The following is a 27,176-nucleotide window of genomic DNA, read 5'->3' as shown; positions in this document are numbered from 1 at the left end:
CTCACACACACTCAACAGGGGCCCCAGAAGCATCCAAAAATGGCATAAAATGCCATAGTTTGAGGGCGCTGATTTTTGACAAAAAACGTAAGGGGTTAGTATGTCGTTTTTTTTTTTTCCATTTTTTTCAACTTGCTTAAAAAGCACTTTTCTGTCAAAAATAAAAGTGGAAACCTCACACACACTCAACAGGGGCCCCAGAAGCATCCAAAAATGGCATAAAATGCCAGATTTCGATTTGGTGATTTTTGACAAAAAACGTAAGGGGTTAGTATGTCGTTTTTTTTTTTTTCATTTTTTTAAACTTGCTTAAAAAGCACTTTTCTGTCAAAAATAAAAGTGGAAACCTCACACACACTCAACAGGGGCCCCAGAAGCATCCAAAAATGGCATAAAATGCCAGATTTTAATTTGGTGATTTTTGACAAAAAACGTAAGGGGTTAGTATGTCGTTTTTTTTTTTTTCATTTTTTTCAACTTGCTTAAAAAGCACTTTTCTGTCAAAAATAAAAGTGGAAACCTCACACACACTCAACAGGGGCCCCAGAAGCATCCAAAAATGGCATAAAATGCCAGATTTTGATTTGGTGATTTTTGACAAAAAACGTAAGGGGTTAGTATGTCGTTTTTTTTTTTTTTCATTTTTTTCAACTTGCTTAAAAAGCACTTTTCTGTCAAAAATAAAAGTGGAAACCTCACACACACTCAACAGGGGCCCCAGAAGCATCCAAAAATGGCATAAAATGCCAGATTTTGATTTGGTGATTTTTGACAAAAAACGTAAGGGGTTAGTATGTCGTTTTTTGTCATGTTTTTCAACTTGCTTTTAAAGCACTATACTGTCAAAAATAAAAGTGGAAACCTCACACACACTCAGCAGGGGGCCCAGAAGCATCCAAAAATGGCATAAAATGCCATAGTTTGAGGGTGCTGATTTTTGACAAAAAATATAAGGGGTTAGTATGTCGTTTTTTTTTTTCATTTTTTTCAACTTGCTTAAAAAGCACTTTTCTGTCAAAAATAAAAGTGGAAACCTCACACACACTCAACAGGGGCCCCAGAAGCATCCAAAAATGGCATAAAATGCCAGATTTTGATTTGGTGATTTTCGACAAAAAACGTAAGGGGTTAGTATGTCGTTTTTTGTCATGTTTTTCAACTTGCTTTTAAAGCACTATACTGTCAAAAATAAAAGTGGAAACCTTACACACACTCAGCAGGGGGCCCAGAAGCATCCAAAAATGGCATAAAATGCCATAGTTTGAGGGTGCTGATTTTTGACAAAAAACGTAAGGGGTTAGTATGTCGTTTTTTTTTTTTCATTTTTTTCAACTTGCTTAAAAAGCACTTTTCTGTCAAAAATAAAAGTGGAAACCTCACACACACTCAACAGGGGCCCCAGAAGCATCCAAAAATGGTATAAAATGCCAGATTTTGATTTGGTGATTTTTGACAAAAAACGTAAGGGGTTAGTATGTCGTTTTTTCTGCTTTTTCAACTTGCTTCTAATGCACTTTTCTGGTAAAAAAAAAAAAAAAAAAAAAAACTCACACACACTAAACAGGGGCCTGAGAAGCATCCATAAATGGTATAAAATGCCAGAGTTTGAGGGCGCTGATTTTTGACAAAAAACATGTGGGGATGAGAAGAACGACTGTAGTGCTTGTCAACAAGCATGCCACCTTTGACTACAACGTTTGTTTTAAACAAAGCTTTTTTCCTCCCTCGTTCAATGTTCACTAAGCAATCTGGGTGATGCTTGGAATGATAGAAGGACCGCAAATGGAAGCCAAAAAAAAGCACGATGAGACACATAGCCGCTTTTGAAAGTACAACTGTGCAGTCAAACACCAGCTGTCCACAAGCGTCCGACACAGAAGCACAGCAAGATGGGTACTTCATCCTCAGCTGACTTCTACATTTGCGGGAGATGTTCACATGAGTGACATCCAGCTTGTCAATGTTCTACTGGATGTGGGTCCAAGTGAACACAAACAACCGCCTTAATGAACACATTTTGGCAGGGAGTGTTTGATAACCACCCAGAAATAGGAGGAAAGGCTCCTGAGGAGACATCGTTAGCCATATTTCATGCAGCATTTACTCTACAGTCATATCTGCACAACAGTCATATCACACCCAATACATTTTTGTATTGTTTTCTTCACAATGACCTCTTTCTGAAATTGATTCAAACATTTTGTCCGTATTTTTCAGGTAAGTAAGGATGCCCAATTTCTGCCAAGTGTGAGGTGAAGTGTTCGATAACTGGATCACATTAGCCGTGTGCCATGTGGCCGAGGCAAAAACAACAAACAAGCAAAAAAAAAAAAAAAAACAGCCCTAAGAAATTAAACGCAATTCTGGTGATTTTCTTTGATTGCATGGTAGAGGTCAGAGGTCAGTTGGCAGCAACTGATTAGCACGGATGGGAACACTTGGCGACCTTAACTTTAGTCACGTGTTGCTTGTACTTTTTCCTCACGCGGGGGTGCTGGAGCCTATCCCAGCTGTTTTGGGGGTTGCTGGAGCCTATCCCAGCTGTCTTTGGGCGAGAGGCGGGGTACACCCTGGACTGGTGGCCAGCCAATCACAGGGCACATATAGACAAACAACCATTCACACTCACATTCATACCTATGGATAATTTGGAGTGGCCAATTAACCTAGCATGTTTTTGGAATGTGGGAGGAAACTGGAGTACCCGGAGAACATGCAAACTCCACACAGAGGGTGGAATTGAACCCTGGTCTCCAAGCTGTGAGGTCTGCACGCTAACCACTAGACCACCGTGCCACCCCTATTGCAAAATTATTCTCAGAAAATAACAACTTTTTCTCATTAGTGGTATTGATAACTATTAGTGGTTCCGATAAAAGTGCCTGCTCGTCCCTGGCTTCCGACACACTGAAGCCCCGCCCATAGCTGCTCCCTCAAGGGATGCTGATTGGTCTGCTCATATTTTGACCCTACTAATTGTCTCCATTTGATGAATTAGACGACATCCTTTTACTTTCACCAATCCAGCTGCTTTGCAAGTGAAAGTGGGAATGTCACTTCCCCCAGTGCACACTTGAATGTGTGTGTGTGTGTGTGTGTGTGTGTGTGTGTGTGTGTGTGAGTGTGTGTTTGCTGAGGCTGGTGCTAATGCATGCAGCCAGGCAGCACTGATACAACAGTGAAAGCCCAAATAAAGCCCGCTTTGTGTTCAACTCAGGATCTTGGACACAAGAGTGGCTGGAATGGCACACAGCCATTGTCGCAGGTTCATTGCGGTCACACACACACACACACACACACACACAAACAAACACACACACACACATAAACACACACACACACACAACAGAGGCAGAAGTTCAGTTGTGTTGTCATAATCCTTGGCTGACTTCTAGTGCCATAAACAAAGACAAGCAGCACGCAGACTGGCGTCGTGTTTCATATTGTGTCATGTGACAGGACGCATGCCGGATTGCAACACATACCAGAATCTTCTTTCATAATTCATTCCCTTTTTTCTCCCCCCCTCCACCATGCATCCTGACACCGCACTCCGCGTTATTGTCAGCATGTCCGCATACTGTACCACGACACGCAAGCTAGTTCCACAGCAATAGCATTAGCATGAAAGAGATAGGAATGCAGTAAGAAAGCATGACGCTCCTGATTGGCTGCTGCTGCGTAAAAGGACGTAAAAGGTGGATTTGTGCCGCAGGGAAAATAGGTCAGGACTACGTCAACACAACAGTGTATTGTTTCACAACATACTAAGTCCATTGTGTGTTTATTCCCACGGTTCTACTTGCTTTGTCTTTTCACTTGTTAGATTTGTCATTGTTATGATAATAGTTATTACAGATACAGGGGGATTTGACTTGACTTGCATTGACTTGACTTGCATTGACTTGCATTGACTTGGTTTGACTTGACTTGCATTGATTTGACTTGACTTGACTTGACTTGACTTGCATTGACTTGACTTGACTTGCATTGACTTGACTTGACTTGCATTGACTTGACTTGACTTGCATTGATTCGACTTGACTTGCATTGATTTGACTTGACTTGATTTGTATTGACTTGACTTGATTTGTATTGACATGACTTGCATTGACTTGACTTGCATTGACTTGACTTGACAGAAATGACAGGTGGTCATGTAGACAAAACTAACCTCATGTATATTCGTACTTCATTTATTGTTTTTACCCATAATGCCACAATGTATATTATTTTACATTATTTTATATTATATTTATATATTTATTTTTTATAATTTATTTAATCCATAATGACTATTAATTTCCTTAACCTTTTTAAACCACATTGTAAATAAATTATTTGTATTTTAAAAATATATAATTTTTTTGGTAATATTTCTTGTATTTTTATTTAATTGTGTAAAAGTGACTAATAACATACGGGTTCATTGCCATTGTTCACTGTTGCTCGTCACACATTCAAAGATGGAGACGCCATTGGAGGAGGCGGCCGAGTGACGCCGCAGAAGAATAACCAGAATTGGTGATGTTGGAAAGGCCATCTGATTAGCCAAAATTGTGTCTTCTAAATGGGCTACACCTTAGCTGTAGGCTTTAGGACTACAAACGGATGGAGTGGAACTAACGCAAATATTCACACACACACACACACACACACACACACACACACACACACACACACACACACACACACACACACACACACACACACACACACACACACACACACACACACACACAGAGCCAGAATGTGGCAGTTAACTAGTTTACACAAGGCAGCTGGGCTTTTGGACCCTGAACGCAACGCGTCGTTTTCCCAAAATACGGCTTACTGTATTCATGACTCAAATGTCTGCTTTGTTTCAAAGACATTTTTCTACACTGATGTCTTTGCCTGCAAGGCGGATCTGTGCTTGCAGCCATGATCAAACATTCATCATCCCCGTGAGGGGTGGGGATGGGGGGGGGGGGGGGGGGCATCGGAGAGCAAGGGGATGTCCACAAACAACACATGAACCAACACTTCCTCTTGAGCTTTGCCACCAAGTGAAAAATAAATGTTTTGTAAAGCATATGTACTTATGAGATATTCATATGTATTCTGTATTCATTCATTTTCGACTGCTTATCCTCACAAGGGTCGCGGGGGTGCTGGAACCTATCCCAGCTGCCTTTGAGGTTGCTGGAGCCCATCCCAGCTGCCTTTGAGGTTGCTGGAGCCTATCCCAGCTGCCTTTGAGGTTGCTGGAGTCTATCCCAGCTGCCTTTGAGGTTGCTGGAGCCTATCCCAGCAGCCTTTGGGGTTGCTGGAGCCTATCCCAGCTGCCTTTGAGGTTGCTGGAGTCTATCCCAGCTGCTTTTGAGGTTGCTGGAGCCTATCCCAGCAGCCTTTGGGGTTGCTGGAGCCTATCCCAGCTGTCTTGGGGGGTTGCTGGAGCCTACCCCAGCTGTCTTGGGGGTTGCTGGAGCCTACCCCAGCTGTCTTGGGGGTTGCTGGAGCCTATCCCAGCTGCCTTGGGGGGTTGCTGGAGCCTATGCCAGCTGGCTTTGGGGTTGCTGGAGCCTAGCCCAGCTGTCTTTGGGGGTTGCTGGAGCCTATCCCAGCTGCCTTTGAGGTTGCTGGAGCCTACCCCAGCTGTCTTTGGGGTTGCTGGCGCCTATCCCAGCTGTCTTTGGGGGTTGCTGGAGCCTATCCCAGCTGTGTTTGAGGTTGCTGGAGCCTATCCCAGCTGTCTTTGTGGTTGCTGGAGCCTATCCCAGCTGTCTTTGGGCAAGAGGCGGGGGTACACCCTGGACTGGTAGCCAGCCAATCACAGGGCACATATAGACAAACAACCATTCACACTCACATTCATACCTATGGACAATTTGGAGTGGCCAATTAACCTAGCATGTTTTTACCCTTATCCAATCACCTCACTTGCAATATGAGATCCAGGAAGTTGTAAATGCCAGCTTTTTATGGCAATGCTGTACTAAACACGAGGGGAGGCCATGACGGGCAGGAATGAAGCGCCACTGCAGTACGGTGCATGCGTGCCATGCCGATGGAAGGCTGCAGCAGCACATGTGGTCTTTCCATCGTACTGATCCCGCATGCTGGCACCGTGCCCAACATCCTCCCACTCCTTTTTTTTTTCCCTTCGCCCTCCTCCTCTCTTCTATCCGTCCAAAAAGACCCCAGAACGGTCCCACTTTGATGACATCATTGCTTCCTCAAGCATGTCAGAGATCACAGATCTCATTAGCCGTGTCCAGCTGCCAACTGCTGCACAGGAAGTGGCCGCAACAATGCTTTGCTTCAACACACACACACACACACACACACACACATACATTGTTGTGTGCCGAGGGCCTCAACGCTCCCCGTTGTCCTCATGTACCTGCAAACCCACTGACCAATCAGAAAGGATGACATCACCAAAAGGAAATGTTATGTTGTGGAAGCATCAAGGGATGATGTCATGGTTCCCAGCACACAAACACTCTAATCCAGGCATGATGCAACCCCATATCATCCTCATCGTGACGGAGAGACACGAAGAGGCGCGGCAGGACGTTTGCCATCCAATTGGTGGACACAGTGGACGGCAAGACAGCGTTGAAATAATCCTGTGCTACTCTTTATGCGGTACAGGCCGCTAATCACAGATTGACCTACATCCAGCGCATTTACGATGCTGTGACGCTCCACTCGGAGCTTCATTGATAGGACGGAAGTTATGTAACAGCGTCTCGCTAGCATCCCAGTAAGCAAATGGTAATTACCTGGCTGCTTATCTGTTGTCATGGCGACAAGGACCTCACATGCGAGTTTACTGCTTCCCTATTTCTTCTGCTGGTTGATATTACTAGCAGTAGGTGCCTTTACTAATATATATATATATATATATATATATATATATATATATATATATATATATATATATATATATATATATATATATATATATATATATATACACAAACATGCAATACACAATCATGGAAAGAATATAAGATTTCATATACAGATGAAGCATTTTTTTTATATAATATAAATATCATAAATAGTAAATATAATATTTACAACTTTATTCTCCTAATATTTTGACTTTATTTTCAGAGTTTCTACTTTCTACTTTACAAAACTGCATTTTTGGGTCATTTTTCAACTTAATTCTCATGGGAATTACATGTTTTTCCTAATATGATTTTATTCTCCTAAAATTACAACTTTTTTCTGTATAATAACAATTATTTTCTTGTAACATGAGTAAAATTAGTAAAAAAAAATGTGTAAAATTACTCCTTATAACTTGCCATTTTACACGGTTAACAAATTCATAATACAAAAGCTTTAATAGTTATTAAATAATTAATTATTATTATTATACATCTACAGATAGTAATTAATGATAAATACTACAATCTATGTCAAACAATGTAAATAAATAACAACTAGTTTGCACACAATAACTACAAGCTACATTTTGGAAATGAATGATTTTTAGCACCCCCTGTAGGCCATGTAGCGTATAGCATCCTCCTACAGTGGATTGGTTCCAGACCTGACTGTAATAAGTGAGATTTGTTTTATAATTCAAATATTTTTGTAGTTACAGCATAGAAAAAGGACTTTCTAAATATGTTTTAGAGACCTCTAGACAAAAACTAACACCCCTATAGTCACCGTTACACTCGTATTACCCAATAAAGTGGGCATATTAAGAGTGAATAATAGAGTTTTTTGCCCAGTGTCTTTCTTATGCTGTCTTTCTGTGTCATGAATACTAAGGCAAGTGAGGCCTTCAGTTCTTTGGGTGTTGTTGCGGGGTCTTTTGTGACCTCTTGGATGAGCCATCGATGTGCTCTTTGGGGTCATTTGGTTGGCTGGCCACTAATGGGAACTGTTCCATTTTTCCACTATTTGTGATTAATGGCTCTCACTGTGGTTTGCTGGAGTCCCAAAGCTTTAGAAAAGGCTTTTTTAGACTGATAGTTACTCAGTTATGTTATGTTTTAACAGGGGAGAAATCACTTTTTTTGCGTTCAGTTCTGTTGTCAGTGGCTAATATTTATTTTTGTTTAGTGTTATGAAACATAAAAATGACTACTAATTACTTAACATCATAAAGTATTGCACATTACAACCACAATAATGAATTGAATGAATACAATAGCCATAATGGGAGCATTATCATCTCGGTAAAGGTGGAATTTGTGCTACATGACAGACGTAAAAGTCGCTATTAAACACTTTTGGCGTAATTGCCCCAAACCAACACAAGCCTTAGGGGAAGATTTGCTGCTGAATAATGAAAGTCATTAGGCATGGTGGTCTGTGTTTAGCCTGCGTTTCGGTCTCCCTGACAGCCGGTCCACATGCATACTTCATTGTCACTTGATCTCAGAGCATATTTCACACTCCAACAACCGTCTCTGCATAGAAGAAGAAAAGGAGCGCTGGTATACATACATGCACTGAGAGATAGATGGATGGATGGATGGATGGATGGATGGATGCACTTCCCCTGCAGGATTGGTGATGTCATCCATGCGAAGTGAGGACACCGAGAGCCTCTCGCTGCGCTTTTAGTGGGCCATCCTGACATCTAGTGTTCAGCAATCACAGAAAATTATTTTTTTTTTCAAATCAATCCAAACTACAGCATGAAGACTAAACAGGCAATGACATCAACTTGATGATCGTGACCCAATAGCACTGCTAGCACCACATGAACATAGCAAACAAAGCTTTGATGATGTCGCCAACAAAGCGTAACATGCCGTTAAAAGACAAAAGGAAATGGCAGACGAGGTCACAAGATAAGGCTTCATGAGGTGTGCACGTGTGATTATGGTGTGGCGAGCTTTATGCGACATGTGCCAAATGAATGTAGGTCAGCATCATCCAGCCGCCTTCTCATGCTATAAAAATGGCTGTGGGCTTTATTGATGCTACAGCGGTGGCCATATTTGCAGTTGGACGAGCGTGTAATGCGGCCTCGACACAATCCTTTCATTTCATGGCGTCTACTTGCCGCCCATGTCGGTAAAAAAAAGCATCAAATCATCAAAGGTAGCATTCCTGCCTTGCTTCTGTGCCGTGATAAAGAACATTCCCATCTATCAAACACTCTCATTTATAGGCCCTGAACGCTTCCAAGTGGAGGAGGAAAAAGGCTTTTAGTCTCCAGCTGGAACATAAAAGAGAATATATAATATTTTCCCATAGAGTTTGTTGTTATTGTGATTTAGACATGGAGGCTGGGGTCAAAGGAAGGGCATCGCAATACTCTGTATGCATTGTAAAAATAATAGTGTGTGTTCCGATCTTGGCTTTGGTTACTTTCTCGTGACGAGGATTTCACCGCTTACTAGATGGGTTGTCTAAAACCCCCAAAGATGGCTGCCCTTGAGCAAACGTGCCTCCCTTTACGCATGTCTTTTAGCGCTCATTTTATTGTTACAATACAAATATATGATATACACTATATTTGTATTTGACATGATTTATGGATGAGTTTATTCAGTGATTCGGCCATAAAGGGATAATAAAGTATCGCTGGGTGGTTGAGAAGCCGATTCCTTTGATACCATGAAGTGGCGTGTTTGCCCTGCAGATAAAGACATCACCAAAAGACTCCGATTCCTTCCAAACATGATCACATCATTTAAAAGCCGTGAGCAAAGAAAGATCCGAATGAGAGTTTCTTTGGAAAACATGGAATGAGGTCACCGTGAACGGGATCTGACCAAAGGACTTTGCGGTCTCTCGGAAGTTGTTCCGAAATTATAGGAAAAAAAACATGCACGTGGTTAAGTTCATGGGCCAAATGACAGACTTTGAAGGACGACAACTGTTTTAAGACTTCCGCAGGATGTTTTGGAATGAAGTCATGGTCTTGATTATCAGCCTGGCGATGAACCACCGAATTTGCTCAATTTTAGGTGTAGTGTTTTTATGGTAGCACAGAATTTCTTATAGTACAGAGCCAGCATTGCTCTTAACCTACAATTTTCCGGGATTCTGTGCAAATAGTAATAATGCACATTATAGGAGAACAAAAAATGTAATTAAAAAAAGTGCCATTAGGGCACTTTTCATAGTGGGCACCCCTGGATCGTGTGCAATAATTTCATAATATAAGCACACAAGCCCGTTCATCGTACAGTACACCCATTTTTTTTATTGTCACATAAAAGGCATTACATTTGTTTGTAGTATTTACAAAATAGAGAGCCTGTGAATTCTACACATGTATAAAAATATGCATTACGTCTATATAAATATGTACACAATGTGCAAAACATATGGCATACAAACAAGAGGCAATGAGGGGGGTATGCGACGGGAGGACCGCCTGTGCTTCATTTGACATCCCAGAATGGTCAGAACCCATGTTGCGAATGTGACCATGGCGATAAAGTGTGCAGTCAGTATGGGGAGAGTAAGGGCGATATGTAGTATTTACGGATGTGTCTAAAAGTACAGTACATGAAAGAGGAGCAGCTGTCATGACGACAGTAAAGTATGAGCTGTTGTCACTTAACTGGCCAGTGAGGCTCCCACCAACCTGCACCGTTGCAGCCGACCGAGTCGGCCGATATCACAAACGTCATATACAGTATCACTATAACAAAGAAAAAGCAAACCAAAGTCATTTTAGGAAACACAAACAAAACAAATCACAATTATATGTTTTAGTCAACCCGAAAATAAGTGATAAATAGGAAAAAAAAAGTGATAATATATTCCAAATGCCTTTTTTGGCCATAGAGAATTCAATTTGACACCCTTATAAAACAAAGAATATGACCTCATGAGAAGATCCAATGCTGGGGTTGGCTCAGCTTTTTCTGGTAGGAGCAGACCAAACCTCTGAATGGAACCATGTCTTCATCTAAAGCAGTGAGTGGCAACGCCCTCTTGTGGTCATGGACTTAATAACAAAAGAGGTGATTTGTATGATGAAGTATATGCATCAAGATAGTTTGGATATGATGCAGACAATCATTATAAAAAAGAGCACAGCCCTCTTCTTAGTGTTTGGAGCACACTGCAGCCATATTGTCCTCCCTCGGTAACCAAGGATTGGATGATACCAACGTACACAAACAGGCTGAGGCGGGGGGGTGGAACAGCTTAAACGTGAGAACAGCCGTGCACGAGAAGACGACGAGGCAAACGCACAAAGACGGGAAGACGGCACAAAGCTCATGCAACTCTCGCGCAGCCACGCCAGCAGATTTGGACAACGATTAGACGACCTCAGCAGCCATTCTCATTTTGGACTACAGTGGAACCTCCAAATTCAAACACCACTAAAGGTGGGACAGTCGGAAAACCGGTGTGATTTTCGACCGCTTTTCCTCACGAGGGTCGCAGGGGTGCTAGAGCCTATCCCAGCTGTCTTTGGGCGAGAGGCAGGGTACACCCTGGACTGGTGGCCAGCCAATCACAGGGCACATATAGACAAACAACCATTCACACTCACATTCATACCTATGGACAATTTGGAGTTAGCATGTTAGCATAGAACATGCAAACTCCACACAGAGATGGAATTGAACCCTAGTCTCCTAGCTGTGAGGTCTGCGCGCTAACCACTAGACCGCCGTGCCACCTGGTGTGATTTTCTGCACAATAAAAATAACGTCATAGACGGCAAACTAAACCGCGTAGACACAAGAGACATCAATAGCATGCTAGCGAGCTAACTAGTTAGCCTTCAGTGTAATTTATTCTAAACGTAAAGGATTTCAAACGGAGTCAGGAAGGAGGAACTACGAAAGCCAAAAACATACCACTTCCACACTGGATGGGAGAACTTCTTTTCACTCTATCATGTTTTGCACGTGCCATGGAGGTGTAATATCAATCCTCAGCGTCACTTCCTGTCCACACAAACACACAAGTTATTTATGTCTTATATAATTTTTTCTTACGATATCTACTATCTTGGGTAGTATGAGTGTAAAGATGACTGTAGGGATGTTATTTCATGTCTAGAGGCTCTCATAAAGTTCAAAAGGCTGTCAAACTACGGAAAGGTTCCATTTAAGGAAGAAGGAATCTACTTCCTAGAAATTCACTTATCATGGTTGGGTCTGGAACCAATTAGCTGCGATAAAGGGGGGGTTACTGTACCATTGTTGTCAACCTTGGAGGTTCCACTGTATTCGAGTTTCTGCAAATCATGCTTGGTCACATGGACCAACACACACACACACACACACACATATACACAGTGCAGGGATACTGCAGTGCAGTGAAGATATGGATTGATGTGCCTTGTTTAATCCACACCTAAAATGTTACGTATGAATTTGTTCCCTTTCCACGGTTAGAGAAGCTGCCGCTACTTACGAGTGAAGTCCGATTTTTTTTTTTGTCAACTTTGCAGAATACATTCAAAAAAACAAAGAGACTTGGCGACAAATCTCTGAAGACGATCCGGCGTCGCGGTGACTGCAATCAATCGTTTTGGTAGCAACTTGTGATATGCTGAGTTCACATTAGCCAGTTTGGAGGTGAGCGCAGCCATGCTAGACCTCTTTAGTGCATAGCTCTCATGCCACGAAAGGAGCGTCCTCCCTCGCCCTCCGCTTGTAGACTTTCATTGGCTCGTCAGCGCGGTCGGTGACAGCTGTAAGAAGTCACATCTGATGCAGCATGTCAGCTTAGTCAGCAAAAACGTGCATGATAGGATGGATTAGGCTTAATCTCTCCAGCGCAGGAAGGGGTCAATATATTTCCACAGATGTTATATTGCAGTCATCACTGGTGGTTTTAGCGATGGATATGAGCCAGGATATGGTCCATGCTACCAAAACTTCCTGGCCTTTTAAGCAATCATGACATCAGCCTCTGAAACATCCGTATTTCCAACCCTTTTTTTTACCCAATGGTAATCCTACAGGTTTTCCAAGCGATGACATCATCATTTAAAGCTGTGCAAACTCCTGCTTGTAGTAAATCAGTGCACTGCCTGTCCGGAGGCTCTTACTGGGGTGTAGTGGGAATATTACTGCTGCTTTGGGTTTCTTTCTTCTCGACGTCAGGACTCAACTTCTCTTCTCCAGCTTCTTGTACTCATGCGTCAATCCCAGTGCAACTGCAGGTCATGCGAGTCCAGGAAGTCCGTAGGCATCCCAAGGGGTGTGAGAGCCCCGCCTGGACCTGGGGGCATGGTGAGGTCCAACCACTCCATGTTGTCCAGCGCTGGGTCGGACAGGCCCATGTTGAGTGAGGACGGGGGAGAGGAGGAGTCGCAGAAGGACAGTTCGGATGTGTCCATAGGCGAGTAGGGCTGCTGGTCCATTAGCTGGGCCTGCAGCTCCTCCACCAGGCCTCGCGTGCGCGGGTCTGATGCAGACGGCGTGTTGGCCAGCGTCCTCTCCAGGAAGGCCTCCAGCTGATTGTCAGTGGCCAGCGAGGAGAGGTTGGGCAGGCTGGGGTCGATGGGACTCAGCGTGGGAGGGGGGGCCACCTGGATCTGTGGAGGGTGTCTGGAGAGGGCGGTGTTGACTGGAAGAGTGGTGATGTTGGCTGTGACCGGGTGGCTCTTAGCGAGAGACACTGGAGGCTCATGCTGGATAAATGGAGTCATTTCTGAAGCAGGGTCGAATGAGGAGGGGAATAAATGACACAGCTCGTTAATGAGGACGCAAAAGAGTTCATTGTTGTTGTTCATTGCAAAACAGATGTTTTCCTACATCCTTCATGAGAAACCTCACACATGAGTGCCTCCTTACCTCCGCTCTGTATGAGAATATCAAACAAGTCATCCATCTGCTGACTGGTAGCCTGTAAAGACACCATCTTTTATTGAGAGACAATCCCTCCAACATAGTGTGTGTAAGCGTGTGTGTGTATGGGAATCTAACCTGTGAAACACTGTTAACATGCATGTTGCGGCTCTGTTTAACAGCATCTTCATAGCGAGGAGGCTCTTTTGTCTTAGGAAGCTGAGAAAGCAAAGATGCAGGCTGCAGGATAAGTGTTGGCTGGGATGCAGGGGAAGACTTGACAGAGAAAAAAAAACAAGCACAAACTTAAGCATAAATTATTAATATGGTATATTTTCAAGATTTGTACTGTGCTTTTTATTAAAAAAGGGTAGCTCGGGGACACAATATAGAAGCAATGTTATAATGTAACTGCAGGAAAAGTGAAATAACTGCTGGTACCTTGTTGAGCGGCCCATTAGAGATGTGATTGGGTGAGGCCCGAGGAGAGGCCCTGCTGTCTGGGGAGTTCCTCAAGAAACACTGGGGATTGATCTCAGGCCTTGTGTGGTTCTCCATGTCAATGGTTTTACTGCACATTGTTAAAGTCTGGAAGCATTAAGAACAAGAGCATTACAAGTGAAACACCAATTACATTATAAAAGTACAAGATGACAAGTACGGAGGACGTATTCTACTGTTTTCTATCATTTTCTAACCTGCAGCAATGAGTTGTGGTTGGCTAACTGCTGATTGGGGGATGTCTCCATCTTGGTTGTCTGCAGCTGCGGAATGGAGGCCTGGACGAGGCCTGGATTTGAGACAGTTGCCTGAAGGACAGGCTGATATAAGAAGAAAAAAATGAAACAAGAGTTAGCTACCAAAGCAGGTTAGAGCCCCATTTCCACTAAGCACTATGTCTTGGTACAGAAGCACGCTTTAGCACCCTTGCATTTGGGTATCAACCACCTGAAAATAAGGAGCATCCACCATGACTAGATTTGTTTTTTACACTGATGCAATGCCACATCATTTACCTAGCTAAGCTGAAATGTACTGCATGGAGATAACAAAGCCCTAGTAACCCCCCCTCCCCGTACCTGTAAGTTAACAGTCGTGCTCGGCAGCTGGATGGTGGTTGTGTTGTTGGACAGTGACACAGGGAGCAGAATCTGTGTTCCAGACTGGCCAGTTGCGGTCAGTAGAGTCTGAGGTTGACCAGATGTCGTTAGCAACGTCTGGGGTTGACCGAGCACCTGTGACACCCCGCCGGGATGACTGACGAAGAACTGCTGCAGGTTTGGAGTGGTGGGTTGGGATTGTGGCTGAGTCTTGAGTTTGGGGCTTCTCTGGGACTGATGGACAGGCTGCGGGCTGGTGGTTACTTGGGCCTGGGTATGTGTGATGAGCTGAGTTTGAGGCTGCAGCTGGATGGGTTTGCCAGAGCAAACAGTCACGTCCTCCAACTTCACCACACTTTGCAGCGGGTTTGTGAGAGTCTGGGTGCCCAAGATAGAGTTTGGAAAGGAAGCTGGAGAGCAGTTTGACATGGCTGGTTTCTCCGGTTTTACAGGGCTCAAAGGACATGAAACTGCGGTGATGTTGGAGGCAACAGATGGAGAGTCTGTCGTACAGCTGCTCTGACTCCTCTTCTCTACCTCCAGCTGCATCTTCAGCTCCTCCACCAACTTCTGCTCCTGCTCTAGCTTCCTCATCAACTCTTCAATCTGTCGCTCCTTCTCATGGAGCCTCCTGTCCTTTTCTGGGACAGGCAAGGGAGGGAGAGACGTGGACCCCGGCCCTGCCGGGCACATCTGTGGCTCACAATTAGCATCTGACATGCCTACATCCTGCTGGAAAGTGAAGGGATCACTCGGAGTGGGGGAGACTGGAGGTGTGGAGCTTATGATCTCAGAGGCCACTTGCTGGGGTGGATGGACAACGGCAGGACTGGTAGCGGTGGTGATGATCTCCATGGGGATGGCGGTGAGAGTGGTTGTGGCAGGTGAGGGAATAGTGGTCAAAGCAGAGGAGCTGGGACTATCCTGGAAAGGCTTCAGTCTTTCTATCAGATCGGTTTTAGTTCCTGACACGGGGAGGCCACGCAGCTTTAGCTCCAGCTTAAGCTCAGCCACCTAGAAAAGAAACGGGCCATTATGAAATAGAGTTGAATAGATGTTCCTAATTGATTGATGAATTGTTTGGGATTGATTTCTTGATTGCAGTTGTTGCTGCTTAGGGTGGGCCCAACTAGTTATTAGGTTTAGCGGGCAATCATGTTTTCAATATAATTAATTAGTGGACAATGGACAACATGCGATTAATCAAGATAAAATATTTTTATTGATTGACAGCCCTAGTGTTTTTTCTAAATTGCTTGACACTTTTTTTTTGGTTACCTTATTTTCCAAATATGAGGGTTACAGTATTGGATACAGCCCCGAGTATAGCTTGATTATTTTTAATACAGCTCTTTGTTTGGCCATCATTGGATAAGTTGTGCATGTGCACCTAATTTTTAAGTACATTGATGGTAGGTTATCGTTGTAGTATCATATCTTTCATATCTAGCTTGCTCTAATGCAAAGCACTTTTGCCTCATTCAACGACAATGTGACTTCAAAAGTTCCTGGCAAACGTGCATGCAGACGGTACATTCCGTTGAAATGTTATCCAGATACCTTCATCTCCTCCAGGTTGGCAGGCAGGACTCCGGGCTTGCGGTTCAATAATGAGTTATTCTGCCGTGCCAGAGGCACCGGGGGTGGTGGAGGTGCAGCAGGCAATGAAACCACGATGGACGTCGGGAGGCCGTTAGGACTGCCACTTTGGCCTTCTGTCACGGGTCTGTGGAGAGTAACATAACATCATTATATAGACAAAGAAATGGCGTCTGTCTGTTGTGTTATTCATTGTTCTATCTTTAGGCGCTAAGCTGTGTGGCTATCACTTTACAGTTATATACATCACGGCTGCCAGTACTCGTCCATGTCATGCATTCCACCAATCATTGTACATCTTTCTTTACCCAGGATTAACCAACATCAAACGGGAGCTAAAAGACGGTAACATTATTAGAACTAGTTTTGGCCGTGCCTGTGTGATATGACTTATTTCTTGTGTTTAGCATATTCCATGAACATACTTGAGTGGGGCCGGTAAAATAGTCTGATAGTTGTAGTGCTGCTGTTGCTGGCTGAGGATCTGCAGTTGGAGGAACAACTGCTGTTGCTGCAGAAGTCTGGCATAGGAGGAGTCCATCTGGGACTCACAGGTCTCCTGCTTCTGGTCTGGTGGAACATACTGGTGGTACTTGAGCTTTTTCACTCTGGGCTTGGCCTCTTTGCCTTTCTTACTGCGGCTCTTCTCAGAAGGCAGCTTCTGCTGGCTTTGCTGTAGTGGGAGGAGACCCAAGTGTTTATTGTGTGATAACTAAAAGGGTAGGACTTTATTAGATAAAAAGGCAAACCGGTAAAGTAAAGCGATCACACATACTTTCACCAGTGTTGGGCCTGGCTTGGAGGGAGTGACTGGAGTGACTGGTTGAACAGGAGAAATGGCTGGGCGGCTTGTAGGCTGCTCACTAGTAGCAATTAGCTTTATCCTGTCTGCAGTGGATTGTATAGCAGCTGGGGGGGACTAAACAGTAGAATAAAATACAAAAACATTTTGAAACTATGAACTATTCAAGGAGACACAACAGTATTAGGTTGTCCCCGGTCTGACCTTCAGGATGCTAGGAGGAAGTGCAGCTGGAGATGGGGGTTCTGGGCCTTTGCCCTCCACAGGTGAGGGCATGGAGCTCTGAGATTCTTGGCTGGCGGGCTGCTCTGGGGACAGGGCATCACTACTGTCCTCATCCAAGACCTTGTGATAATTCACCTGTCCTATTCATAGTCATAAAAACCAAATGTCACATTCAGTGTACTGCCAGACTGTAGTGCTAATATTAGAGCTTTTCCATGTTGTCCATCAGGATAGCCTTTTGTTACCATTCCTTCTCTCACCTATTATGACCTGCTTAAGGTTGGAATCCACAGGTATGATGTTCTTCTCCACAAGCTCCATGGGACCAGGTCTCTGGGCAATTTTCTCATTCAAGTTGTCAGCCAATCGGGCCCTTTTTAGTTTCATCTGGGTGGCCTGTAGTGACGGCTCTGCTCCAGTCTCTGAATGAAAGCCAAACATCTTACCATGAGTATACATAGCAGCACGCTTGGATGTTTGGCTGATACTGTTGAGTTATGTTAAGATATGGTGCGCTCATGTAATCAGGGATGTAAATCAAGATCTGGGGTGTGAGATGTAAGAAAAATCTCCATAAATATATGTAATATAACTATGTAAACTAGCTTCATCTACAGCTCATTTTAGCATACAGTAAGGACATGGGGACTCTGCTTACCTTGCAAGATGTGCATCCTGACCAGTTCTGCTCTCTCTGGACGACTTCGGATCTTGTGTTTAAGAAAATTCTCCGTCTGAGGAGAGTCACAAACCAGTCAAATCTGTTTTTGGATTTGATACAATGTGCAAACACCTTATACCACCACTAGTTTTATTGTTTTTAGGGGTGCACCATAAATATGATAAATTAGGACTGATGCTGAGATGACCCGTACTATGCTATAGGTGGATTAGGCTGAGCTAATCAAGTCCTACTTTTCTCCTGTGTGACGTACTGTAAAGACTTGTAATAAGTTGCCCTAAAGCCTGCTGTAAACATTCTCACACAATAATTTATTATGACGGTTTGAGCCATTATGGCATCAAAGGAACAATCCACCTGCACACCTCCATTAGTCATTCTCCATGAACCAGGAAATAGCCTGCTACAATAACAAATACAAACTATCAACTTTATCAACTTTGTTCACACTTAACAGCCTTGGCAAAGGACTGCACTCTATTGAGCAACATTCTACATTTATATGGCCAATTAACTATGACAAATATAATGGTGGCCAAAGTCCTTTTCACAGTACGCAGCGTGTGCACCATACCCTGGCTCTCTCCAAGCTGCGAATCTGCCCATGGAAAGCAGCCGGGCTCTTCAGGGCTGCAGGAAAACACACATATCAGCTGGTTCAGTGCACACATTTTTCGCACAACTGTATTCTAACTCTATTCCAGTATGAAGACACCATGCCAATCATCAGACATGTTCAGTATGAGGTAAGCTGTGATTGATGCACAGCTGACAAATGCTGTTACTCACGTGGCATGATGCCCTGATCCACCAACTGCTCGCGAGTTCGTCTTTGCTGAAGCCTCAACTGCAGAACTGAAAAGAAAAATGGCAATCTGTAAAAATAATAAAAGGTCATGAAGGTTTTAAGGTCCTGCCAGCGCATCTCAATAGGATTCAGGTCTTTGACTAGGCCACTGCAAGGTCTTCATTTTTTTTTTTTCTTCAGTCATTCAGAAGTGGACTTGCTGGTGTGTTTTGGATCATTGTCCTGCTGCAGAACCCAAGTTGGTTTCAGCTTGAGGTCACCAACAGACAGCAGAATGTATGGTTCCATTTATCACAGCAAGTCTTCCAGGTCCTGAAGCAGCAAAACGGCCGCATACCATCACACTACCACCACCATATTTTACTGCCGGTATGATGTATTTTTCTGAAATGTGGAATTACTTGTACGGCAAATGTAATGGGACACACACTTTCCAGAAAGTTCTACTTTAGACCACATAGTATTTTCCCAAGATCTTGGGAATCATCAAGTGCCAACTGTTGCTTGTGAATTCCAAACTAAAATCATTGTTTTTGTTGCAAGTAAGGGTGTTCAAGGTAAAATAAATGATTAAATTCAATGAATTGTCTTGTTTTGAATGGAAGACTTCCTGCCTGGCTTGATCTGCTGTATTCTGTGTAGTAATGAGTCCTTGGCCAAAAATAAGCATGTATTTTTAGCTGAATAGAAAATTGTGACTTTGATCAGCTCTCAAGGGTGTGCCGCAGTCAAGAGTGGGCCCAGCGGAATCAAGCCGTTGGTGTTCCACCCACTTTTCCAATGTTCACGTCACCTTGACTAACATTCAAAAGTGCCCTATATTGGAATGTTGTAACCTTATGTAAAGTTTGTCAAGCAGCTGCAGCTTTCACTCCTAACAAACTAACATTTATACTTTGTATAGTGCGATTTGATGGTGTGAGCTTTCACTTTTACTACTTTCCAAATCTGGCAAAAATGTAAAAAATGCTATCAGTGCATGCAAAACATGCAAAACAAACACAGACGCCAACTGCTATGAGCAGGGAATCAAGTGTTCCCTCCTGTCGATTCTGATACCAATCACATGGATTAACTTTACATTTTTCTATTTATTCAAGATGAGTGAGGTAACTGAAAGGGTCCCAAATAGGTAGTTATTAAAAAATAAACGTTTGGTTGGCTTGTCTGTTTCTGCCTTTACTTGTGTGAAACATCTAATTGACAAAAATCTGAATTTAATTTGTTGCATGTTTCGGGGTAATATGCCTACATGTGAAATTAACTATCAATAATTATTTGTCATTGTATAACAACATAAAGTCTGAATTCAACAGTTACAATACAAAACTACTGTGTGTTTATGTTCACTAAACAGCTAGGGGGATAACTCCAATATAAAATACAGCCAGCGACAAGACAGTCCAAGCGTGTAAACAAAGATGCAAGAATAATGGATCGGCAATAGGTGTGATAAAGGAGTGATCAACCACGCTGGTATTGATTGGCGCAGCCTGGGGCAATCTCAATATTTTGTGATGCATCAGTTTTTGTGGCTGGCTATAAAAGGTGTTTATTGGCATGCCCCGATGACATGTTTTTTTAAAATGAGAAATCACCTGATTTGAGTGTCTCTGTAAATATTGCATCAAATTTTCAACAAAACAATTCAAGTTTCTGATGAAAAGTCATTACAGCCAATATTTGGCAATGTTCATGCGTCAAATAATACACAGCATGACTATCACTTCTCTGTGTAACTTGACACTGACGTAACCCTGGCCCTATTTTCTGCTACAGCAACTTCCCAGTAACTTTTTACTACGACGCTGACAAAGTATCACTCTAGCTCTCGCTGGGCATTCAGGTCTCAGACAGTGCGATGATGAAGTCAATGCGGGAGAGGGGGTTCTGTGGTTGGCCAACTGTATGGTGGAAAAATTATGAGGTGTGTGTGTGTGTTCTTGCTGGAGGGGAAATGACAAAAGCCCAGATGATGAGTAGGTGCTACTACAGTTGACATTCCACAGAAAATTTCCACCACCAAGATGTTTCACTGGACTCTCCTGCAGAAGAGCACTGGATACCATGTTGCTATCTCATATTTATCTGCATTCACCCAGTGAACTAGACTTGTGTGTATTGCTTGAGATTAAATATTAGCTACAATGTATTATTCTTCCTCCATTTACACAGGACTTCTCTTTCCAGACTGTAGCAGCAAGCATTACCAGCAATGCAATTCATCACAACACTATAAAGTGTGGTAGCACACAAGCCTGGTGTGCAGAATAGGACAAAGCATGTTTGGCTGTCACAGTGGGGGGAAAAAAACTGGCCTGCATGCCAAGTCTGAAATCACTGACTGAATTCTCCATTTGCAAACAAGATGTGACAAGTAAATTATTGACTATGACTCTGATTCTTCCTGCAGTCTTTCAACAAATTGTCCTGCTTCACGGATCATCTGGCCAAGCATGCAAACATAGCTTAGTAACCTCACCGTTCTTGCGTTCATTCAGCGGCAGCAGGCCCTGGTTGGGCTGCAGTGACAACTCCTCCATGTCATGGGTCACTGCTTCACTCTGGGGACTGGGAACCAGCAGACACATCCCTTCGGACACAAGGTGCCCCAGGCAAGACTGGGACTCCATCTTGCTTCAGGAGAAAATTGGGGATATTGAAGGTTTCCCAGGGAAGTTGCAGGGACGCAGCCTGCAGTCCTTTAGGTTGAGTGTGGCTGCTACCTGCGGAAAATGCAAGGAAAATGGGAAAGAAATTACAACACTTATATAAAGACAGAAAGTGTCTCTTAAAGAAGAGCTTGCAAAGAACTAAGGTATTTTGTGGGTTCTTCATGAGAACATCAGAATCATTATCATCATCATCATCCTGTTGGCATGGCTACTTCACCAAACTGGCAAAAGGCTAAGGGTGGCATTTCATGTCAGCCATCTGGAAGAGCTCGGTCCAAGACCAAATTACTCATTAAAAGGAGCCAGCAGGGCCATTGCACTGAATAACCGCTGCCCATGGGAAACAACTTCACTTTGCACATGAATGTCTCGCTGTTCCAATAGACTTCACAATCGCGAATATGACGTAGTCATGGTGGTTTCGAACAGAGGGAACGGAAACATTTGGGGGAGCAAAACAAACTATTTAAGCTTCCCAATGGGGACTTAATAAGTAGATGACAGTCTGCTTGGTTGAAACATGAATGCTATTTATCGCTCTCCGCAGCAATCCATTCCAAGACCTGAGACCTCTTGCTAGCCTTCCTGATGTTGCTGTTGGCTACGTTCACATGGGCCCTGTCATTTCTCAGTGTAGGCACATAAGCGCCAGGCACATTACATGTAGTGGACTACAGGATACAAATTAAAAGATGTGGTTACAGCGCATACACAATATGGGATCATTATGGTTGAAGCCTATAGTGCTGAGTAATACGTTCAGATGCCATAAACCCTATTATTATTATATAAATTAGTACTACATACTAAAAAAGCCCACCTTGAGGATGAGCTATGATTTATAAAAAATGATGTACATACTGAACGATCACTGTGACTGCATTAACACAGCAAAAAGAAAAAAGGAATGACAACACAAGCACATGTGTGAAGTGAGAGAACAAAACGGAGGATGAGTCCCACTTCAAGATGCCTGAATGAAGGCTCACCAACGTTCAAGGATGCACAAAACAGAAAAAGGAATGTTTGCAGGTTGCTTGGCAGCTCTGTAACAAAGCAAGTAGCTCAATGGTACTGATTGAATACTAGAGAGCTGTTGCAACCACACTGCAGTCTGAGGGGAGAGACTCTCAGAATACAAAATCAATCATCTGTACACACACTCACTCACACGCATACACAACTGAAGGGCTCTTCAGCAAATGTGCCAAGATTATATAATGCATAACTGGATTTGGTTTGGATTGATAAATCAATTTACCGGCACTCTGGGCTGTTTCATGTTATTGTAAAACACATTTTTCACGTAGGATATCCCACTCACCACCGCATCCTGTTGCCAGAGTAAAAACAAAGGTAACTGCAATGTTTGCTCTTACATGATGGCTAAAAAACTGAAATGACAAAAGGCAAGTTTGACAGGAAAGTGCAAAATAATAGGCTAGAAAAAGGTGTTAGGTGACAGAAAGTGGGCCTTAAGGCTGACAAAGCGGTGCAGAACAAACACCAGCACTTCTCTGGGACAATTAAATAACTGATGTAGACAGGCGTATTGTTCTTTAAACAGCAATGCCAAGTCCCATGGGTTTCACTGCAGGTCCATATATACTTTAGACACATATATGAAACATACTAGGGATATTATTGCAAACTACAGCAAACATTCGTACAGATGTTCCTGGTTAACCATGTGTTAACCACATTAGACAAGCATTAGGTTCATCTATCAATAAGATCCAATGCATGTGTTTTATTAGAAGTACTTGTGTCTGTCTGTCGGCCAGATGACACCATGGCCATGACTTTTTTCCGTCACTTCTTTTTGTGGTTGTGGGTTAGGCTCGCTGTCTATGAGCTTTCTCCAAAAATAATGATTTGTCACTCGTCGCTTTTTTGAAAATCAAGAACGGTCTGAATACTACTAATTGATCGAAAATACATTCCACAAAATCCCCATATTTCTTAGCAAGCAATTAATTATTATGCCCATTTTCTTGTCATGAATGAATGATAAAATTTCCATTCCTAATAAAAACAACACCATCTTGTATGTCGCAAGGCAAAATAAAATAAACAACTAAATACTTCACATTCTTATCTATTTTGAACAAACCAAACAAAAAGCTGTTCCTTCCACGAGGAAGCAGAACATTCAGTGTCCCACAGTCTTGGTGCAATAACAAGAGGAGGGCAAAGGGTCAGTTTACAAATAGCAATAGCTGTGGCGACTTCCACTGATAAAGTACCTAAAAACCCGAGTGCCTGAAGTGACACAAGGTAAGTCTTAGTTTCAAAGCTTTTTCTGCAGTAAGCATTACAGTGGTCTGGTTCTTCTTAAAAGATAATTTTTTAAAAAGACTGCAAACAGAATAATGTTGATTTTAAAAATGAAAGGACCCAGTAGTGCACAGTACATCCATCCATTTTATATACAACTTGTCCTCAGGGGTGAGCTGGAGTTCATTTAAAGTCTCCAATTATCCTACGTGCATGTTTTTTATGGTGATGTGGGGGGAATCCGGAGTACCTGAGGGAATATATGGACGCACAAAGTGCACACACACTGCACAAAAGCACATGCATGAAAATCCCTTTGCGCCACAATTCCGTTTGAGTCTGCAGTTTAGGGCCCTAAATAGCCCAGATATGGTCCAAGAAAAATGTCTGCTTTTATCCAGAGATAAGACAGTGGTGATGTCATCACTTGGCCTCACTGAGCAGAGGCAGAGGTCTGCTCTCTTCTCACAGACTGACTCATGGCTCACACGTGCTTCCTTCCTGGCTCCCTTTGTGCACTAAGACAGTAGCTAAAGAATGGACAAAGGACAAAAAACATGACCAGATGCCACCATTCATCGGATGGCAAATATGGAAAAAATGACATTAGGCGTAACTTGATTGATGGTGCATGTTATGAACTGCTTTGGTGAACACCCGTCTTTCTCTTTTCTGTGTGTTCTAAAGATATAAAAACAGCTAGAAACAGACATTTTAGAATGCACGTCGAAAAAAACTACAAAAAGCAGCAAAAATGTTGAATTTACATAATGTGACCTGCATATTAACCAAACAACAGCAACATTTATTATTGCGATTAACTTTGTAAAACTTTATTAAAGAAACACTTAAAAGAAAAACAACACTGTTCCAAGGAAGTGTTTGTTACAGCTTACATCATGTTTTGATTACCCTATAATTTATTATTTATATTTGTACTTTTTACAATGTGAAAAAAAGGTTGCAAAATTAAGCCCATTGAGAGATCCCCAAGGGTTTGCAGCTCTATCAAAAAAAAACTAACTTTGTGGGACCTAAAAGACAATGCACATTTAGAGTTATTTCACGCTTTATTTATATTATGTACATAATTCCACCTATGTTCTTTCATGGTTTTGACACCTTCAGTGAGAATCTACAATGTAAATGGCCATGAAAAGAAAGAAAATGTATCGTTTCCAAACTTTTGGTCTGTACTGTATGAGTAAAGCCTGTTATTAACAGATCTTTGTAATACTATATGAGGTGGCTGACATATGAAAAACACAGGGAGGCAAGGATGATGACTTTACCATCCACCCATATGCATAATGTTTATATTAATGCACATTTCTCAGCATGTGGCTTCCACCTCCTGGCTGGGTGTATGACTCAAGCAGACCTGACTGGAATTGCTGAGGCACCACTTCATTTATTTTCACACCATCAACTGGAAGGCGACTCACACTCGTCCATCCCTCATGGAATTGGGCGAGAGTTCTTTTGTCCCAATGCTTCTGTGTTGTTGGATGACTGTAATTTCCAGTTGTTATGATTATTTATTTGACGCAAGATGGCAGCTGTCATTAAATTACTTGCGAGACGAGTGATTACATTCTCTAAAAGACGTATTTTGCATAGAAACGTAATCACAGGTGAGCGAGAGTGCTGTGGGGTGTAAATTTGCCTTTATTTCTATTATGAAAAGTGTCGGTTATCATTCAAGAACTATGACTCAGCTATGTTGCCAGAAGGAAGTGATTTGGGTCGGTTCTCAAATTCCAAACTATTTAAAGTGACACAACGTCAACAAAATATTGCACAAAAAAATATTAATTAAAATGTGCTAACCCTAGGTGTGCCCGAACTGCGTGATTAAGCTGCCGAACAGGCCAGGCTGAAAAAAAAAACACGTGGAATCTCACAATACCTCGTCAACTGTCAACTTCAGCGAGCCGGATGGAGGAGGTGGATCGTTCGCGAACGACCCATTACAGCAGCCACAACATTAGATGGAACAGACACAAAGATACAAAAGAGTTGCAGCTTTCGTTGAGTAGAACTGCACAAGAGGAGCCGAATAATAAAACCTTACGATGACGTAATGCAGTTCTACACCAATGAAAAGCGTGCATTCGTTAGATTTGGCAGTGAATCGTACCGTGGAAGTGCTCCCTATGTTGTGGCCCCTAATTGAATATTACATACAGAAAATGGATGGATGGATGACATTAATGCACGAAGGAGTCAAGATTGTATACTGGACGTTGAGCCAGCCGAAACACACGTAATTAACTATTACAAAGTTCAAACAAAAATAATAATACAATTAATTCTGTACTGTATAATTACGTAGTATTTAGATGTATTACCCTTGTGTCATGTCAGTTGGCAAAATGTGTTTAATTGCACATGATAAGGCCGGTGGGTGTGGGACACTTGAAATCTGACGGAAATCTGACAGGTGAGTGATTTGTACACAGTGTCATTAAGTACTAAATACGCGCAGCTCGTTTCTCTGAGTAAAAAGTACTTACTCACGCATACTATGTACACAGTCTTGCAGTTTTATCTATGTGTGCATTTAAGACGCCTCTCATTTTTGGCTAGTTAGCTTGTTAATGCGGACGCAAGCTAACATGTTCAAAACAAGACAACGGCGCCATGGCTCCCACTACTTACCAAGGTAACCCCGGAAACCCCTGTACGTCCGAGATGACGTTCATGGCGATGTATCCATAATGACAACAATGTCGTCCTGTGTGATTTTGTTTTCCTCCAGGAATGAGATTGAAGTTTATTTGGCGGAGTAAAATGGCTGCGACTGCTCTGTGGGATCTGATGCAGAGTGACGTCATGACGTAGCCGGACAGGAAGGGTGTTTGGGGGCGTGGTGGCGTGAGAGTGCACTTCCTCACTTCCACTTAGCATTGTTAGTGCGTAAGTGCGTTGACACTGAGAAGTGCGATAGAAGACAATACACCGCCAGTACACTGATGAACGTGCTCTAAATAGTTAAGTGCGCTTCGATGGACTCTAACCACCCTTGATCATCGCCATCTTGGCAACGTAACGGGAGAGCAGGGACTAACTCTAGCGTTGTTTTCTTCTGTGGAAGATGGAATTATATATTCAAATTTTGTTCAGTTAGGATAAAACCTGTGGTTTTCTAACTACATTTTTGGTAGTATTCTCATCATTATGGTGGTTTCGTGAATATTTTTGTATTATTGAATTAAAAAAATGTAAGTATACTTTACTATAGCTATTATACTATATATATTTGTATTTAT

General features: G+C 42.7%; 1 protein-coding gene and 1 long non-coding RNA gene across 4 annotated transcripts; one reads left to right on the top strand and one right to left on the bottom strand.

Moving 5' to 3' along the window:
- Nucleotides 1-9,014: 9,014 nt before the first annotated feature.
- Nucleotides 9,015-26,740, bottom strand: mrtfba (myocardin related transcription factor Ba). Of its 3 annotated transcripts, none has more exons than XM_058061306.1 (16): nucleotides 26,566-26,740; nucleotides 21,435-21,678; nucleotides 18,934-18,999; nucleotides 18,719-18,774; nucleotides 18,121-18,196; nucleotides 17,723-17,884; nucleotides 17,442-17,602; nucleotides 17,211-17,354; nucleotides 16,861-17,108; nucleotides 16,397-16,562; nucleotides 14,816-15,850; nucleotides 14,435-14,557; nucleotides 14,178-14,324; nucleotides 13,875-13,955; nucleotides 13,743-13,794; nucleotides 9,015-13,599 (listed from the first exon to the last, which is right to left on the bottom strand). In XM_058061306.1, exons 2-16 carry the CDS (start codon nucleotides 21,583-21,585, stop codon nucleotides 13,088-13,090), a joined length of 3,180 nt encoding a protein of 1,059 aa, XP_057917289.1. In that variant the 5' UTR covers nucleotides 21,586-21,678; nucleotides 26,566-26,740; the 3' UTR covers nucleotides 9,015-13,087. The 3 variants fall into 3 exon arrangements, with proteins under 3 accessions (XP_057917289.1, XP_057917287.1, XP_057917288.1); XM_058061304.1 differs by having other exon boundaries at nucleotides 9,017-13,599; nucleotides 13,875-14,012; XM_058061305.1 differs by lacking the exon at nucleotides 26,566-26,740 and adding an exon at nucleotides 25,814-26,147 and having other exon boundaries at nucleotides 9,017-13,599; nucleotides 13,875-14,012.
- On the top strand, nucleotides 24,852-27,114 carry LOC131109380 (uncharacterized). Its single transcript, XR_009120739.1, has 3 exons — nucleotides 24,852-26,347; nucleotides 26,498-26,569; nucleotides 26,666-27,114. It is a non-coding gene; the product is annotated as an uncharacterized LOC131109380 (long non-coding RNA).
- Nucleotides 27,115-27,176: the final 62 nt, after the last annotated feature.

Source organism: Doryrhamphus excisus, chromosome 22 (assembly GCF_030265055.1).
Source record: "Doryrhamphus excisus isolate RoL2022-K1 chromosome 22, RoL_Dexc_1.0, whole genome shotgun sequence".
Taxonomy (NCBI): domain Eukaryota; kingdom Metazoa; phylum Chordata; class Actinopteri; order Syngnathiformes; family Syngnathidae; genus Doryrhamphus; species Doryrhamphus excisus.
The sequence above is the reverse complement of the archived record's forward strand: the minus strand, read 5'-3'. Positions and strand labels throughout refer to the sequence as shown.